Source organism: Uranotaenia lowii, chromosome 3, assembly GCF_029784155.1.
Source record: "Uranotaenia lowii strain MFRU-FL chromosome 3, ASM2978415v1, whole genome shotgun sequence".
Taxonomy (NCBI): domain Eukaryota; kingdom Metazoa; phylum Arthropoda; class Insecta; order Diptera; family Culicidae; genus Uranotaenia; species Uranotaenia lowii.
Genome location: NC_073693.1, coordinates 114,694,003 through 114,710,527, shown reverse-complemented (window position 1 = coordinate 114,710,527; position 16,525 = coordinate 114,694,003). Strand labels below are relative to the sequence as shown.

The 16,525-nt window shown below is 35.6% G+C and overlaps 1 protein-coding gene across 1 annotated transcript in view; it reads left to right on the top strand.

Moving 5' to 3' along the window:
• Positions 1 to 9,627: 9,627 nt before the first annotated feature.
• The window catches only part of LOC129752541 (uncharacterized), a 28,177-nt gene continuing 21,279 nt past the window's right edge, over positions 9,628 to 16,525 (top strand). Inside the window, exons 1-2 of the mRNA XM_055748316.1 lie at positions 9,628 to 9,856; positions 10,079 to 10,512. Of these exons, the coding sequence (XP_055604291.1) occupies positions 9,628 to 9,856; positions 10,079 to 10,512 (663 nt within the window). The remainder of the gene's footprint in view (positions 9,857 to 10,078; positions 10,513 to 16,525) is intronic.

Below are 16,525 nucleotides of genomic sequence, written 5' to 3'. Positions count from 1 at the left end.
CAGTTTAAGGCATCTGAACCTACAGAAGACATCATCAGCTTTAACCAGATTTTTCACACCGAAACAGCACATTTCCCCCCGCACGGCCTTTCACAGGCCCCACCGCAGATCCAAGGGACTGCGGTGGTTGGCAGTGATCGGCAACCGGGAGGTACCAAGGTCAGTACCCTCTCCGATATGAATGAAACAGTTACTACTGCTTCGCCACTTCTAGGCTCTTCACCAAATTCGGACCCCGAAAAAGAATTTCCACCACGTTCGGAATCAAATGATTCTTGTGAATCTCGACAGCAACCGCAAAATAGCAGAATCACCAGCCGTCTGGCCCTTCAGTGGAACATCAATGGTTTGATGAACAATTTAAACGATCTTGCTCTCCTCGTCACTCGCAACCCTCCAGATGTTCTCGCTCTCCAAGAATTGCATAGAATAAACTCTCCTCATCTTAACTCCTGGCTTGGCGGTAGGTATAAATGGTACACAAAAAACGGAGAGACCAGATACCAAAACGTAGCGATTGTTGTTCGAAATCCTATTCCACATACTGTTATCAATTTGAGTAGTCCTCTCCTCGCGATCGGTATTAAAACCGAATCTCTTACACCGACTTCGTATGTGTCAATTTATTTGCCACCTGGAAAAATCTCTGATTTGGAAAAACATTTGACTGAGCTACTCTCTCAACTCGACCGGCCGTTTATAATACTCGGAGATTTTAATGCTCATCACCGATCTTGGGGATCCTCGAAGTCGGCTTCTCGCGGTGATATCATATCCAAAATAACAGAAAAACTTGACCTCACGATTCTCAACAATGGCTCCGATACTTTCATGAGAGGCCAAACCAGATCAGCCATAGATCTGTCCATATGCTCACCAGGTTTCGTCAGTTCAGTTGATTGGAGAGTTCATCATGACACCAGAGGAAGTGATCATTTTCCAATTGAAATAACCAAGAGAACAACTATTCCCATGCTACAACGTAAAAAAAGATGGTGCTATGATAAAGCAGATTGGGAAAACTTCGAAAATCTGTTACTAGAGAGGGTAGACTCTCACACCCATTACTCAGTGAACGATCTCACCAGCATCATCTTTGAAGTTAGTCAAGAAAGTATTCCCCGTTTAGGAGGCCGAATAGGTAAAAAAGCGACTCACTGGTGGAATGATGAAGTCAAGGCTGCCGTTAAAAATAGACGCAAGCATTTACGTGCCCTCAAAAAACTACCTTTAGGAGACCCGCGATATATTGAATATCATCACAATTATTGTACGGCAAGGAATTCTTGTCGGAAAATCATAGCTGATAGCAAACAACGCTGTTGGGAAGATTTCTTAGATGGAATAAGTTCCCAATCCTCGAGTTCCGAACTATGGCGAAGGGTAAATTCTTTGAGTGGAAAACGTAGATCACAGGGTTTCTTTATAAAAGTGAATGGAAATTTTACTGAGGAACCATCTGAGATAGTAGAAGGCCTTGGAAATTATTTTGAGGATCTCTCTGCATCGATCAACTACGATCATGATTTTCTAGCACTGAAATCTAAAATAGAAGCAGAAGATATCACTTTCAATCAAATGATCAACTTAGAATGTGACTACAATCAGACTTTCAGCATGAATGAACTTCTTTTTGCTCTAGACAGTTCAAGCGGACAGTCTACGGGACCTTGTATGATTGGGTATCCCATGCTCAAACGTCTTCCTCTACCAGTAAAATCGGCACTTTTAAAATGTTACAACAATCTTTGGTGTGATGGAACTTTCCCAACAAGCTGGAGCAACAGTTATGTTGTTCCGATCCCAAAAAATGGCACACAATGTCGTGAGCCTAGCCACTTTCGTCCGATAAGTCTCACGAGCTGCCCTTCGAAAGTCTTTGAGAGGATGGTAAATCGTCGCTTAACAACCCTGTTAGAGGAAAACAAATTGTTAGACGATCGACAACATGCCTTCCGTAGAGGTCGCGGAACAGGAACGTACTTAGCAGCTGTTGGTGACGTTATTAACAAAGCAATTCAGAATGGTTTTCACGTTGATTTAGTTTCACTCGACATATCCAAAGCTTTTTTTTTTTTTTTTTAAATATGTCTTTATTTGTATCAAATCATGATTACACTTATATTACATTATTGCATTAAACTAGGTGTTCAGCTCAATAATGAACTGTTCATAGCCCTATAAGTAACTAGATTATAAAAATTTATTTATAAGATTTAAATTTGCTGATCGCAATCAAGTTTTTAATGTAGGAGAACATCCTGTAATAGCAAAAATATTTTATACTTAAAACTAAACACTATCTTAAAATTAAACTAAACATAAAGAGAACGAATCTCTGCGATGGAAGACTGCATCGATTTGCCTCTGAAGTTGGAGATGATTTTGTTGGCCATCTCTTCGATAGATTCAATGCCTGCAATCCGATGAAGATCTTCGGTGCTGTGCCAAGGTGGAAGCCGCAAAATCATTTTCAGAACTTTGTTCTGAATCCTCTGGATGACTTTCTTCCTCGTCGCGCAGCAGCTAGACCAAATCGGAACTGCATACATGATCGCTGGTCGGAAAACTTGTTTGTAGATGAGCATCTTATTTCGCAGACACAACCGGGATTTCCTGTTGATGAGAGAATAAAGAGATTTAGTGTATTTATTACATTTAGATTGAATATCTTCAATGTGATTTTTAAAAGTAAGATTCCGATCAAGTGTAAGTCCCAAGTACTTCACGTGATCAGACCATTCTAATGAAACCCCATTAAAAGTTATGGAATGATTTTCATTAGGTTTTAAAAAATTTGCTCTTGGCTTATGGGGAAATAAAATAAGTTGAGTTTTGGAAGCGTTAGGAGAAATTTTCCACATTTTCAAGTAATTCAAAAAGGAATTTAAATTTTGTTGCAATCTACTGCGTACCACCCGTAAATTTCGACCTTTTGCTGAAAGCAAAGTATCATCAGCAAATAATCTTCTACCTTTTCCTTCTGGTACATCAGGAAGATCAGAAGTAAAAATATTGTATAAAATTGGCCCAAGTATACTGGCTTGAGGGACACCAGCTCTAATGGGCGTCCTTTCAGAGCATGAATTTTGATAGCTTACTTGTAAGGTTCGGCTAGTCAAATAATTTTGAATAATTTTGGTGAGATATACAGGAAAATCAAATCGAGCTAATTTAGCTACTAAACCTTTGTGCCAAACACTGTCAAAAGCTTTTTCAATATCAAGAAGAGCAACACCAGTTGAATAACCTTCAGATTTGCTAGCGTTAATCATATTAGTTACACTCAAAAGTTGATGTGTAGTAGAATGTCCATGACGAAAACCAAATTGTTCATCAGGGAAAATGGAATTCTGATTAATGTGAATCATCATTCTATTCAAAATAACTCTCTCAAATAGTTTACTTAAAGATGGAAGCAAACTAATTGGTCGATAACTTGAAGGCTCTGAAGCACTTTTTCCAGGTTTCAAAATTGGAGTTACTTTGGCATTTTTCCATTTATTGGGAAAATAGGCCAAGTGAAAACATTTGTTGAAAATTTTAACTAAAAAATTTAAAGTGCTTTCAGGCAACTTTTTAAGAAGAATATAGAAAATCCCATCTTCCCCTGGAGCTTTCATATTTTTAAATTTTTTGAAAATCAATTTAAGTTCATCAATATTTGTCTCACAAGAACTTTCAAACACATTTTGCTTAGAAAGAATATCATCAAATTCTAGGGAAATTTGAGCATCAATTGGACTTACAACGTTTAAATTAAAATCATGAGCAGACTCAAATTGTTGGGCTAATTTTTGAGCCTTTTCTGAATTAGTTAAAAGAAGTTTATCCCCATCTTTCAAAGTAGGAATTGGCTTCTGGGGCTTTTTCAAAATTTTAGTTAATTTCCAAAATGGCTTTGAGTAGGGTTTTATGTCCTCTACTGCTTTAGCAAAATTTTCATTACGAATGAAATTTAAACGACGTTTGATCTCTTTTTGAAGGTCGCAATAAATTAATTTCAAATAAGGATCTCTAGTACGTTGATATTGGCGTCGACGAATGTTTTTCAGTCGTATCAAAAACTGAAGATCATCATCAATTAAAGGTTGATTGAATTTATGTTTAACTTTAGGTATTGAAGCGGCTTTAGCATTGACTATTGCAGTTGTCAAATTTTCTACAGCCAAATCAATATCTTCTATTGAATTCAGTGCAACGTTTACATCTAAATTACGTTCAATAAAATTCATATATCGCTCCCAGTTAGCCTTTTGAAAGTTAAAAGTTGATTTTAAAGGGTTTTCAATGGGACTCTGGGATAAAGAAAATGTTACTGGAAGGTGGTCTGAATCGAGGTCCGCATGAGTAACTAATTGACTACAATGCTCGCCTAAATCCGTTAGAACCAAATCAATTGTGGAGGGATTTCTAATTGAAGAAAAACAAGTATGCCCATTAGGATATTCAACAGTATAATAACCTGCAGAGCAGTCATTAAACAAAATATTCCCATTTGAATTTGATGAAATATTATTCCAAGATCGGTGTTTTGCATTAAAGTCACCAATAATAAAAAATTTAGATTTATTTCTGGTGAGTTTTTGTAAATCTCCCTTCAAAAAATTTTTCTGTTCACCGCTACATTGAAAAGGCAAATATGCGGCAACAATTATAATTTTCCCCATAGAAGTTTCTAATTCAATTCCAATTGTTTCTAAGACTTTTGTATTGAAAGAAGGAAGAAGTCTAAATTTAAGACGACTATTGATGACAATAGCTACACCCCCACCTTGTCGATCAAGTCGATCATTTCGTAAAATTTTAAAGAAAGCATTGCTTTTCAAGTTATTGTCTGGCTTTAAAAAAGTTTCAGTGATGGCAGCAATATGTATGTTTTGAGTTTTCAAAAATAAAAAGAACTCGTCTTGGTTAGCCAGCAAAGATCTAGCGTTCCAATTCATAATATTTAAACATCTATTTGGATCCATGAGGGAATCGTAAAGTCATAATAATTTTGTTAGCATAATTAAAAGAAGTTTGGAAAGCTTCAAACATTGAATTTGCTTTCAACATAAGTTGCATCATTTCCATTAAATTTTGATGCAAAAATTTTAATTTTTCCTCAGTAATCTCACCCAAATCAACAAAATTGTTAGAATCAGAAGAGGAAGGAGAAGAAAAAGTATTTGAATTTCGGGGATTTTCCCAAGCCTTCGCATGAACGTTGAGACTTGGTTTTTTCCCATTTTTATTAGTTAAACCTGAAGAGGGCAACCCATTTTCAACCACCTCTGAGAACGATAAACAACGAGTCTGGGGCGCAGAATCAGCCCAGGTAACATTAAAATCACTTCGGGTATTACCCAGCCGTGATTCCAATGTAGACCGAGGCTGAATGCGAACAGGCAGGTTGTTTGCCAGCCCGACGTGTGAAGACGAAAAAGAGGAAGGAGGAGAAGAAACTTTTCTGGAAACTTTGGGATTTTTCCTAGAAGCAATAATTTTTGCCCTGATGGGACAGTCTAGCGAATTCGAGGAATGATTACCTGCGCAATTTGCACACTTAAAAAATTCTGTTTTTGGCTTATCACCACCAAAAAGGCATTTAGATTTTTCATGATCGAATGAGCCGCAAAACATGCATCTGGCATTCATTCTACAATTTTTAGTGCCATGACAAAAAGCTTGACAACGACGACATTGCGTAATATTTCGAAGAAAATTGGTAGAAGATTTACGAAAAGGTTCGAATTTGACTCGACAATGAAACATAAGACGAGCCTTTTCCAAAATTTTCAAATTATTAACCTGATCCTTTTTAAAATGGATCAAATAAAGTTCAGGAGCAAAACCAACACTACTGATATTATTCGTGTTGGTTCTTTTCCTCAATTGAATTACTTGAATTGGAGAAAAACCTAACAAAGAATTTAATTCAGCTGTGATCTCATCCGGTGTCTGATCGCCAGTGAGACCACGAAGTACAACTTTAAATGGACGATCATTTCTAGTGTCGTACGTAAAAAATTGGTGTTTTTTATTATTCAAATAATTTAAAACCTTTTGAAAATCATTAAAAGATTTCGCCAATATACGAGCAGTTCCCCTTCGACCGATCTGAAAAGAAATCTTCACATCCTTGACGGAAGTGACGATTTCTTTTCGAAAGGCATTGAAGTCAGGAATCGTGACCGTTATTGGTGGAATCTTTTCGTTTTTAAGAGTATAAGAAGAAGAAGGTTTCTTAGTACTCTTATCAGAATTAAATATGAATATTTCCTCATCACCGATGTTATGAAGGACATCGAATGAATTGGAAATTTCAACTTTTTTGGCAGATGGCCCTGGATTAGGTTCAGCAATCCGTTTTCTTCCGGCCCTTGAGCCGGCCGAAGACTTCCCCATGCTGGAAAGAAAAGAGAAAATATGAATAAAAGAAAATGAAAATAATTTTAGCACTGAAAAGTGCTGATTGAAATACAGGTAAGGAAAAAATAAATAATGTAAAATGTTCCTGCAGGTACACAGCAACGATACGATGCTCCGGCGTACGTGTTGACGGCTCAACGGTACAGATGGAAGTGATATCCAAAGCTTATAACCGAACTTGGAAAATGGGTATCCTTATGCAACTGAAATCTTGGGGAATAGATGGCCGCCTTGGAAAATTCATCTGTAATTTCATGTCTGATCGAACTTTTCAAGTAATCGTCGGAGATACCAAGTCATCAATCAAACACGAAGAGAACGGGGTACCACAAGGATCCGTGTTGGCAGTTACTCTCTTTTTGATTGCAATGAACTCACTTTTTGCAGTTTTGAATAAAGTAATTCATGTATTTGTATACGCCGACGATATTATAATTATCGTCACGGGAAAAAGCTTAAAAATAAATCGTCGTAAAATACAACTGGCAGTCAATCGCATATCAGAGTGGTCAAAATCTGTGGGATTTTCCATGTCAGCCGAGAAATGTATAAGAAGCCACATTTGCTTGGAAAATCACCATCCATGGAAGTACAAAATAGAGCTCGAAAACAAAGAAATCCCATACCGAAAAGAACCGAAAATACTCGGAATAACGCTTGATCGCAGATTTTGTTTTGAACCGCACTGCAAACGAGTAAAACATGAAATTGCAAGCCGCTCAAGGCTGATAAAGACGATCAGCAAGCGCCATAATTTGAACAATCGTCGAACGCTGATAAGGATCGGAAACTGTGTAGTTACAAGCAGGCTACTCTATGGGCTGGAGATCACAAGTGGTGCTTTTGATAAACTCATTGATATTTTGAGTCCAGTCTACAACACTATGATTAGAAGTGCCAGTGGTTTATTACCCAGCTCCCCAGCACTTGCTGCTTGTGCAGAAGCTGGTGTTCTACCTTTTCATATGATAGTGGCCCTTCATACAATCAAGAAGGCGATCAGTATAGCTGAAAAGTCACTTGTGAACCAAAGCGAACATACTTTGTACAACAAAGCTACAGAAATTTTTCGTAAATATACGAGGTTGGAACTGCCAAGTACAGAACGTCTAGAGCGAATTGGCGATCAACGATGGAACGCAGGTAACTTAAAGGTAGAGCTGGAAATCAAGAAGAAGATACGCGCCGGAGACCCTAAGAGGAAGGCACACTACAACTCCTTAATCGAGAGGAACTACTTCTTTTTTTGAAAAATACTTCACTGATGGTTCTAAATTGTCAGAAAAAGTCGGAGTCGGATTTTTAGGTCCCTCTGTGGCAATCGCAAAAAACCTACCCGGACAAGTCACTGTTTTTTCTGCTGAAGTAGCCGCTTTACTACTAGCTTTGCGTCATATCACATCTTCTGGAAACGCTGTTATTTTTACCGACTCTGCCAGCGCGTTAAGTGCTTTGCAGAATCCAAAAAATCGACACCCTTGGATTCAAAGAATTCAAAAACTCCATCCAACAAATGTATCTTTCTGCTGGATACCAGGTCACTCTGGTATTCGTGGCAATGAAGAAGCGGACAAGTTAGCTGCACTCGGCCGTGATGAAGAATCAGATCCTATCAATATTCCTGCTTCGGACCTACATCTGTGGGTCAAAAACAAAATTTGGGAAACATGGCTGAACACCTGGCGAACGAACAGAAACCTAGCATTGGCCAAAATCAAAGGGGAACCTTTCATCTGGAACGACCGAGAAATTAGACAAGAGCAAATCGTTTTGTCAAGGCTAAGAGTAGGACACACAAGGCTAACTCATCGTCATACCATTGAAGGAGGAGCCGTCCCAAATTGTGAGCACTGTAACTGTAGATTGAATGTGGAACACATCATCGTAGAATGTCCCGGTCTCCATGGTATCAGAGAATCACATGACATCGATAAATCTATCCGCAACGCACTATCAAATGACCCAGCAAACGAAGAAAAATTATTAAGTTTTTTAAAAGAATCGTGTATTTACGACGAATTGTAATCCTTTTGTACGAATTTTAAATCTTCTAGAGGCGAACCAGCCTGTGGCTGAAAACCTCTCAAATAAAGAAAAAAAAAATACAGCTGAGGTCCGTAATCCGTTTCTTACTTTTTGAAATGACAACTTTTGTACGTCAATTGAGGAAAACATTGACTACTTGATGCGAAATCACATAGAAGGTTGTGATATTACACTACACGACATGTTCGCATTCGCGTACGTCGTTCAGATGTATTATAACAACAGAAAGCCCTAACACTACGTCGTCTCCAGAAATTACATCATCCAGCGTTACATTTTTTTGCTGTGTTGATTAAAGTGAAAAATCAAAAATTTTATGATGTTGAAAATTGAGAAACAATGTGTAGATCATGTTGCAGTGCGTACATTTCAGATCAAGACGATTTAAAGGTCATAAAAGCTTATTTGGTGGTGCTCAAAAATTATAATATTTTCGTCACTTGAGAACCTAGCTGGTTATTATTTAATATTTCTGTAAAGATGAAAAGGATATTTCTTTTTTGGTGAAAAAATAATACTATGGGTAGTACGAAACAAGTCCTTATGAAAATTTGTTAAAGAAAATACGTACTTATGTAGAAAAAAGGAGTGCTCATTATGCCCTGGGTGCTCGTTATGCCCTCATCTCCCCTGTTATAAAAATATTCATGAAAGGTATTTAGGTAGCCTAAAATAAGATTTAAAATCTGCCGATGAGTTTTGATGAAATTATTTTTTTCAATTTCTTTTTCTTTATTTTTGTAGAGTAATTTCTGAGTTTTGAAATTGCCCGGGTTTGTCCGGCCCGTGCTGCAATTCTGGCGACCTTAATCTAAATGTAACATACACGCGGTGAGATATCTCGTTTTTGGTCCGGAATATGTTAAGTAACCCATTGATCACAAATCAATTGGAAAATATATATTCCTGCATTTGATTGACACTAAAGATAATAGTAAACGTACTTTGGTAACGGACATTCAGTTCCAACGAATGTTTAAAAATAGCTTAATGGGTTGAATAATTTAGCTGACAGAAGCCCCGCAGATCGATCATTCACTCATTTATCTGGTAAATACTTAAACAGTTAGTCATCAATTTTTTGTCCTCCTTGCTCGATACAAAAAATCCTAAATGAGAAGCTTCGCAATAACAAACTTTCTGAAAATCTCTTGGAGCCAGCCGATTATGTCCGATTTGGAAGTGTTGAACATTTTTAATCGTTTTTTGGTGTCCTGTATTCGCTTCAAAGTTGTCAACGGTGCTCCGGTTGTTTATTACGATGACGTGGTTAAAAATTTCATTGTACCTGCTGCGATATCCTGTGTTACCGGATATGCTGGAATTATGATAGTTCGCCTGAATTTTGACGTATTTAAGAATAATCTAATTCATTTGATCACTATCTTACGCTATGGTTCTACCACGTTATTTTCGGGATTCACAAATGTGATATTCTTGATAAAACGGGCAAAGATATTTAAATTGATCAAAAATATCATCAGAATAGATCAAGAAATGGGAAAATTTTCCGAAATAAAAGAGATGCCCATGAACGTTAAGATATTGAGGAAACATTTTGCGTTCATCCTTATATGTTATTCTTTTATTTTTTCGATCAATATTTACGCTATAATAGAACTTCAAAAAGGTTTTTATACGCGAATCTTGCTAACTTGTGCGATTTTCGTCGAGTTCCACTTTTTTATACAACTTTTATTCGTGCAAGGTTTTGGAGAAATGATCGTACATCGATATAGTATTCTAAGCAATATTGTCCAGCAACAATCGACCAAATCTGAGCACCTGGTGCGAAAAGTTCTGTGGCGATGCTCGAGACTTTTTGATCTGTTGGTGAAAGTTAGGCAACAACTATCCGATATTTTCGGGCTTTGTTTCATGTTATCGACGCTGATTATGTTTTTCAACTGTGCAATAATATTTTACACGACAGCACTTCTTATCGAAGAACATGGTCTACATATGACGTTTTTCTTGAATACACTGAACTTGATTCCCACGAGCATACTTTTCTTCGGCCAGACCTACACCTTCGAGCGTGTCATCGTTGAGGTGAGTTTTTTTTTGAATGAAAATACAAATCATGAGAAGTATTACAGTAAAGATAACATATAGTTTCAGAGTTTCGATTGAGAATGAGGAATTTTCTCAAAAAGGAGTCCAAACAATCTAAACATCACATTTTTTACAAACACAACAGAAAATATTATAGATACTTATTTTATTTTTAATATGATTAGCAGATTGAATACAATATCCAACATATTCAACATACTCTCTGGAGCCACCCCACCAATCTCGCATAATTGCCTGACTGGTTAGTTTGGTTAAAAACCCGATTTAATACACTTAACAGTGGATTGTAGCCTTTCTTGCAGTCTATTAATTATATTTGGATACAGATGACACAAAATCTATATATATATATAAAGCAATTTCTGTATGTTTGTTTGTTTGTTTGTTTGTTTGTCCTCTATAGACGCAGCCGTCTTAAGAGCTAGAGGTCTGAAATTTGGCATGGATGCTCATTAGGACCAGGAAGGATGAAAAATGTTTTTAGATTTTCGGATGACCCCTTTCGAAGGGGGTCGTCCATACAAGACAAATATTGTTTTCGCGATATTAACGTTATTTTTATCGGATCGTGATGAAAATTTGCACATGAGTGTTTTAAAAGACGAGAAATCGATTTCAGATGTCAAATTATGTGTAAGGTATCGTCCAAAGGGGTCGTCCATATTAACTGTTCGCTGTTTTTGCGATATTGACGTTATTATACATCATATTCAGATGAAAATTGGTACACGATAGTTTTGAGTGACGTGCAATCGATTTGAGGTATCAAATTCAGTGTAAGGGGCCGGCGAAAGGGGTCGTCCATATTAAATTTTCAGTATTTTAGTGATATTGACGTTTTTATACATCGGATTGGGATGAAAATTTGCACGTAAGAGTTATTAGGGACAAACAACTGATTTCACTTATCCAAACTAAAATCAGGGGTCGGCCAAAGGGGTCGTCCATATTTACTATTCACTGTTGATGCGATATTGTCGTTATTATACAACGGATTCAGATGAAAATTGGTACACGAGAGTTTTGAGAGACGAGGATTTCAGGTATTAAATTCAGTGTACGGGGCCGGCAAAGGGGGTCGTCCATATTAACCTTTCAATATTTTTGCAATATCGTCGTTATTTGACATCGGATTGGGATGAAAATTTGCACACGGCAGTCTTCAGGGACAGGCAATCGAATTCAGATGTCAAATATTTTGCCAGGGGTCGACGAAAGGGATCGTCCATATAGATTAATTATTCACTGTTTTTAGCAATATTGACATTATTATGCAACGGATTACTTTGAAAATTGGCACACGGGAGTTTTGAGGGAAGGGAAATCGATTTCAGATATCAAATATTGTATAAGAAGCCACCGAAAGGGGTTTTAATTTGTGGCAATAATTGCGTTGTTATGCAACGATTGAGTCGAAATTTATACACGGGTTTTTTTTGGCACGGTCAATTCATTCCTGATTTTTGCAATTATTACTTAACAATGAATTCAAAAGTGCATCTGGAAAATGCTTGGCAATTGACTTTCATGCAAACTGTTCTTGACATATTCCAAGTTGAAAGCGAAACGGAGTTCGTATGGGATCAGCTAGTCTATATATATAAAAAGCAATTTCTGTATGTTTTTTTTTGTTTGTTTGTTTGTTTGTTTGTCCTCTATAGACTCAGCCGTCTTAAGAGCTAGAGAGCTTAAATTTGGCATGGATACTCATTAGGACCAGGAAGGATGAAAAATGTTTTCAGATTTTTGGATGACCCCTTCTGAAAATATTGACGTTAGTTTTCGTCGGATTGTGTTGAAAATTTGCACATGAGTGTTTTGAAAGACGAGTAATCTATTTCAGGTGTCAAATTTTGTGTAAGGGGACAGCCAAAGGGGTCGTCTATATTAACTGTTCGTTGTTTTTGCGATATTGACGTTATTATACATCGTATTCAGATGAAAATTGGTACACGATAGTTTTGAGTGACGTGCAATCGATTTGAGGTATCCAATTTAGTGTAAGGGGCCGGCAAAAGGGGTCGTCCGTATTAAATTTTCAGTATCTTAGAGATATTGTCGTTTCTATACATCGGATTGGGATGAAAATTTGCAGATAGGAGTTATTAGGGACAAATAACTGATTTCAGGGTTTTGAGAGATGAGCAATGGATTTCAGGTATCCAATTCAGTTTAAGGGGCCGGCAAAGGGGGTCGTCCATATAAACCTTTCAATATTTTTGCAATATCGACGTTGTTATACATCGGATTGGGATGAAAATTTCCACACGGTAGTTTTCAGGGACGGACAATCGATCTCAGATGTCAAATATTTTGCCAGGGGTCGACGAAAGGGGTCGTCCATATAAATTAATTTTTACTATTTTTAGCAATATTTACGTTATTATACAATGGATTGCTTTGAAAATTTGCACACGGGAGTTTTGAGGGAAAGGCAATCGATTTCAGATATCAAAGTTTTTATAAGAGCCCCCGAATTGGGTTTAGCCTTTTGGCAATAATTGCGTTGTTATGCAATGATTTAGTCGAAATTTATACACGTGGTTTTTGATTCCTGATTTCATATTTAGTAGCAGACGACAGACGAAGTGATCATCCAATATTTTTGCAATTATTACTTAACATTGAATCTAGAAAATGCTTGGCAATTGACTTTCATACAAACTGTTCATGACATATTCCAAGTTGAAAGCGAAACGGAGTTCGTATGGGATCAGCTAGTAATAAATAAATGATAGATTTATTAATTCTGAGTAATGATTAAAGGGTTTCGAACGTAGTAAATCCTAAATGAATTTAAGAAACTAAAATTCAAAATTTTTTTATAGGATAAAAGTAATTTGAAAAATAATAATTTTCACATAAATAATAACATAATTGTAAAATAATTGAAATTTTTTGAATTATTGAATTCTGGGAGATCTTGAACGATCCCGTTTCTATGACATTATGATCTTATATCTATAAAATAAAAGAGGTCTAAAAATGAAAAGTATATTTTTTTTAAAAAGATGCCTAACCATGTGTTTCAAATAATTTAACCTCTCAAGTAAAGGAAGCGAATAAATTGAAAAAATAATTGAGTAAGATTACAACTGCTAGAGTAAAATACGATGCTTCGACGTAGGTTACAATAGTCGATCGAATTAACTATAGATATTAAACATTTCGATAACTTTGAAATGTCAATATTTTCAGTTTCGTCATTTTTTTAATAATGACTATTTTATCATTTTTGTCAATTTTGTCAATTCTGTTAATTTTGTCAATTTTATAAATTTTGTAAATTTTGTAAAGTTTGTAAATTTTGTAAATTTTTTAAATTTTGTAAATTTTGTCCATTTGGATAGTTTTGTCAATTTTGTGAATAAAGTCAATCTATGCTATTTTGTCAATTTAGCCTTGGTAGTCAATTTAGTAAATTAGTCAATTTAGTCAGTTTAGTCAATTTTGTCAATTTTCTAAATTTGGACAATTTTGCAATTTTGTCAATTTTATCAATTCTCAACTTTGTCAACATCATTTTCCAATTTTGTAAATTTGGTCTCAATTTAGTTATTTTTGTCAATTTTGTCTATTTTGTATACTTTTTCATTTTTCTCATTTTTTTATCGATTTTGTCAGTATTAAACTTTATAAGAAATACTATCAAATGAAAGATATAAAATTATAGACAAATAGATTAAAAAGAGTAATGATGATGAATTTACCCAATTGAATTGAAAAACGATTATATTTCAGTTTATTCATAGGAAAAGAACATTTGGAACGGCAAGTGGAATTGAATGATGCAAAAACTTATACTCGACAGTATTTATAATATTTATTTTTGATTTTTGTCTTTAACTTGTCAGGATACATGCTACTGCTAGATGAGTAGATCCCTGTATCACATTATTTTTTTTTTTCAATAAGATTCTATTTTCCCTTCCCAGCATGAGAGCAGAAGTGGTATCAATTTTTTCAAAAGGGCGTGCGGCCAAATGTTAACAAATCGAATTGTCAGCTGGGTGAAAAAGTACTGTTTGAAGACCTACATTTTAAAGCTAATTACTTTCAACGCGATTTTCTTGAAACAGCTTTCGCCCTTTACTAAAATAAATCAACATAGAAATCAAAGTTTTAAGCATAGATACCTTTCAGGGGCATTCTTACTTGTATACTAGTAAGAACCAAATGTTCCGTTCCAAATGCCGTTCCAAATGTTCTTTTCCCGTGAATAAACTGACATATAATCGTTTTTTTATTCAATTGTGTGATTTCATCATCATTACTCTTATTAATCTAAGTGTTTATCTATAATTTTATAACTTTCATTTGATAGTATTTCTTATAAAAATTATTACTGACAAAATCGATAAAAATGGCAAAATTTAAAAACTGATCTAGTCTATAAAACTGACAAAAATGTCCAAATTGAAAAAAAAATTACAAAATGGGAAACAATTGACAAACTTGGCTAAATTAACTATACTACAAAAATGAAAAAAAAAAATATGTTGACAAAGCGGCAAAATTGACAAAATTGCAAAATTGTCAAAATTGTCAAATTTAGACAATTGAGAAAATTGACTAAACTGACTAAATTGACTAATTTACTAAATTGACTACCTAAGCTAAATTGACAAAATAGCCTAAATTGACTAAATTCACAAAATTAACTAAACTATCAAAATTGACAAAATTTACAGAAGAGAATGGATAGAATGTCAAGGGCCACCCATTTATCGTAAATCAGTTCACTCAAATCGTAAATGTCGAATTAGCATATTCTCAACTTTTTGGAGACATATTTACGAATTGACTAAAATGCTATACGATTCAACTTTTTGTTGGCAAAGCTTATCGTAAATGAATGATAGAAAATCACTCAATACCATCTTGTTTACAATGGTTATTGAAAATGTCTTAATATTCGATTTAGATTATCATTTCAATTACGATTTCATGTTAGCTGGGTTATGTGTTTCGCATTTATTTATGCAATCAAAGTAGAGCTGCATGTTATTTCCATCAATTCTGTGGTATTTGTCTTGGAAAATTCTGATTTTTTCAACGTGGTCTCCTGATTTTTGACAAAACCATCTGGCACCTCTGCTTGGAAGTGCCTGTAATGCGGTTTTTGTCTGAATTTTTTGTGTCACATACGCTCACAAGAAGTTGATGGATGTTGAAAATATCAATTTGCTCAATATTCACTAAGCTGGAATACACCAATTTTGAACGAATGTCTAGAATGGATTCATATTTTAATTCTTGTTGTGGTGGAAATCAACTCACGATACTTTGTTTGTACGATGAATAATTGATTTATTGTTGATGGGTCGTTTTTTGAGGGATTAGTAGAGCAATTCCATTATTCACAATAATTTTGTATCGCTCGCTGACATATCATGACGTCAAAGACGATATGACCGTTTTAACATGTTATAAGTATTTTGAAAACAATTTGATTCTTCCTTATTAGAGAAGAAAGTTCACAGTTCATTCGTCACCTCATAACATGACTGACCTAAAAGCTTTGACCTGGTTCAGTAGACTGTTGGTATTTGGAGTTCGAATAACTCGTTCAAAAAGCTCTCCTAAAGTCGGTCTGAGCAATGTTGCCCTATACTTCTTACTACCAATTATTGCCTCCGCATTGACTGCCATTGCCGGATTGACAGTCGTCCTGAGGCCTTCAACGCAACTTCACAGTGTAGCAGCAGTTTCCACATTGCTGCGCCACGGATCTTCGATAGTCATTACCATTCTCACAAACATCCTCGGCTTCATCCAGCGAAAGAAAATCGTTAACTTAGTGCGTATGATAGTGAAGTTTGATCAAAACCAAACCAGAAGATGTTCAAACGAACAGAAGTTTGAAACTAAAGTTTCATTGACCCAAGTAACTGCTAGCATCATGACAGTCCTGGAATTGATATTCGCAGCTTTTCATATTACGGCCATAGTGAAATTTGCACTCGACTTCTATACAAGTATCCTTCTA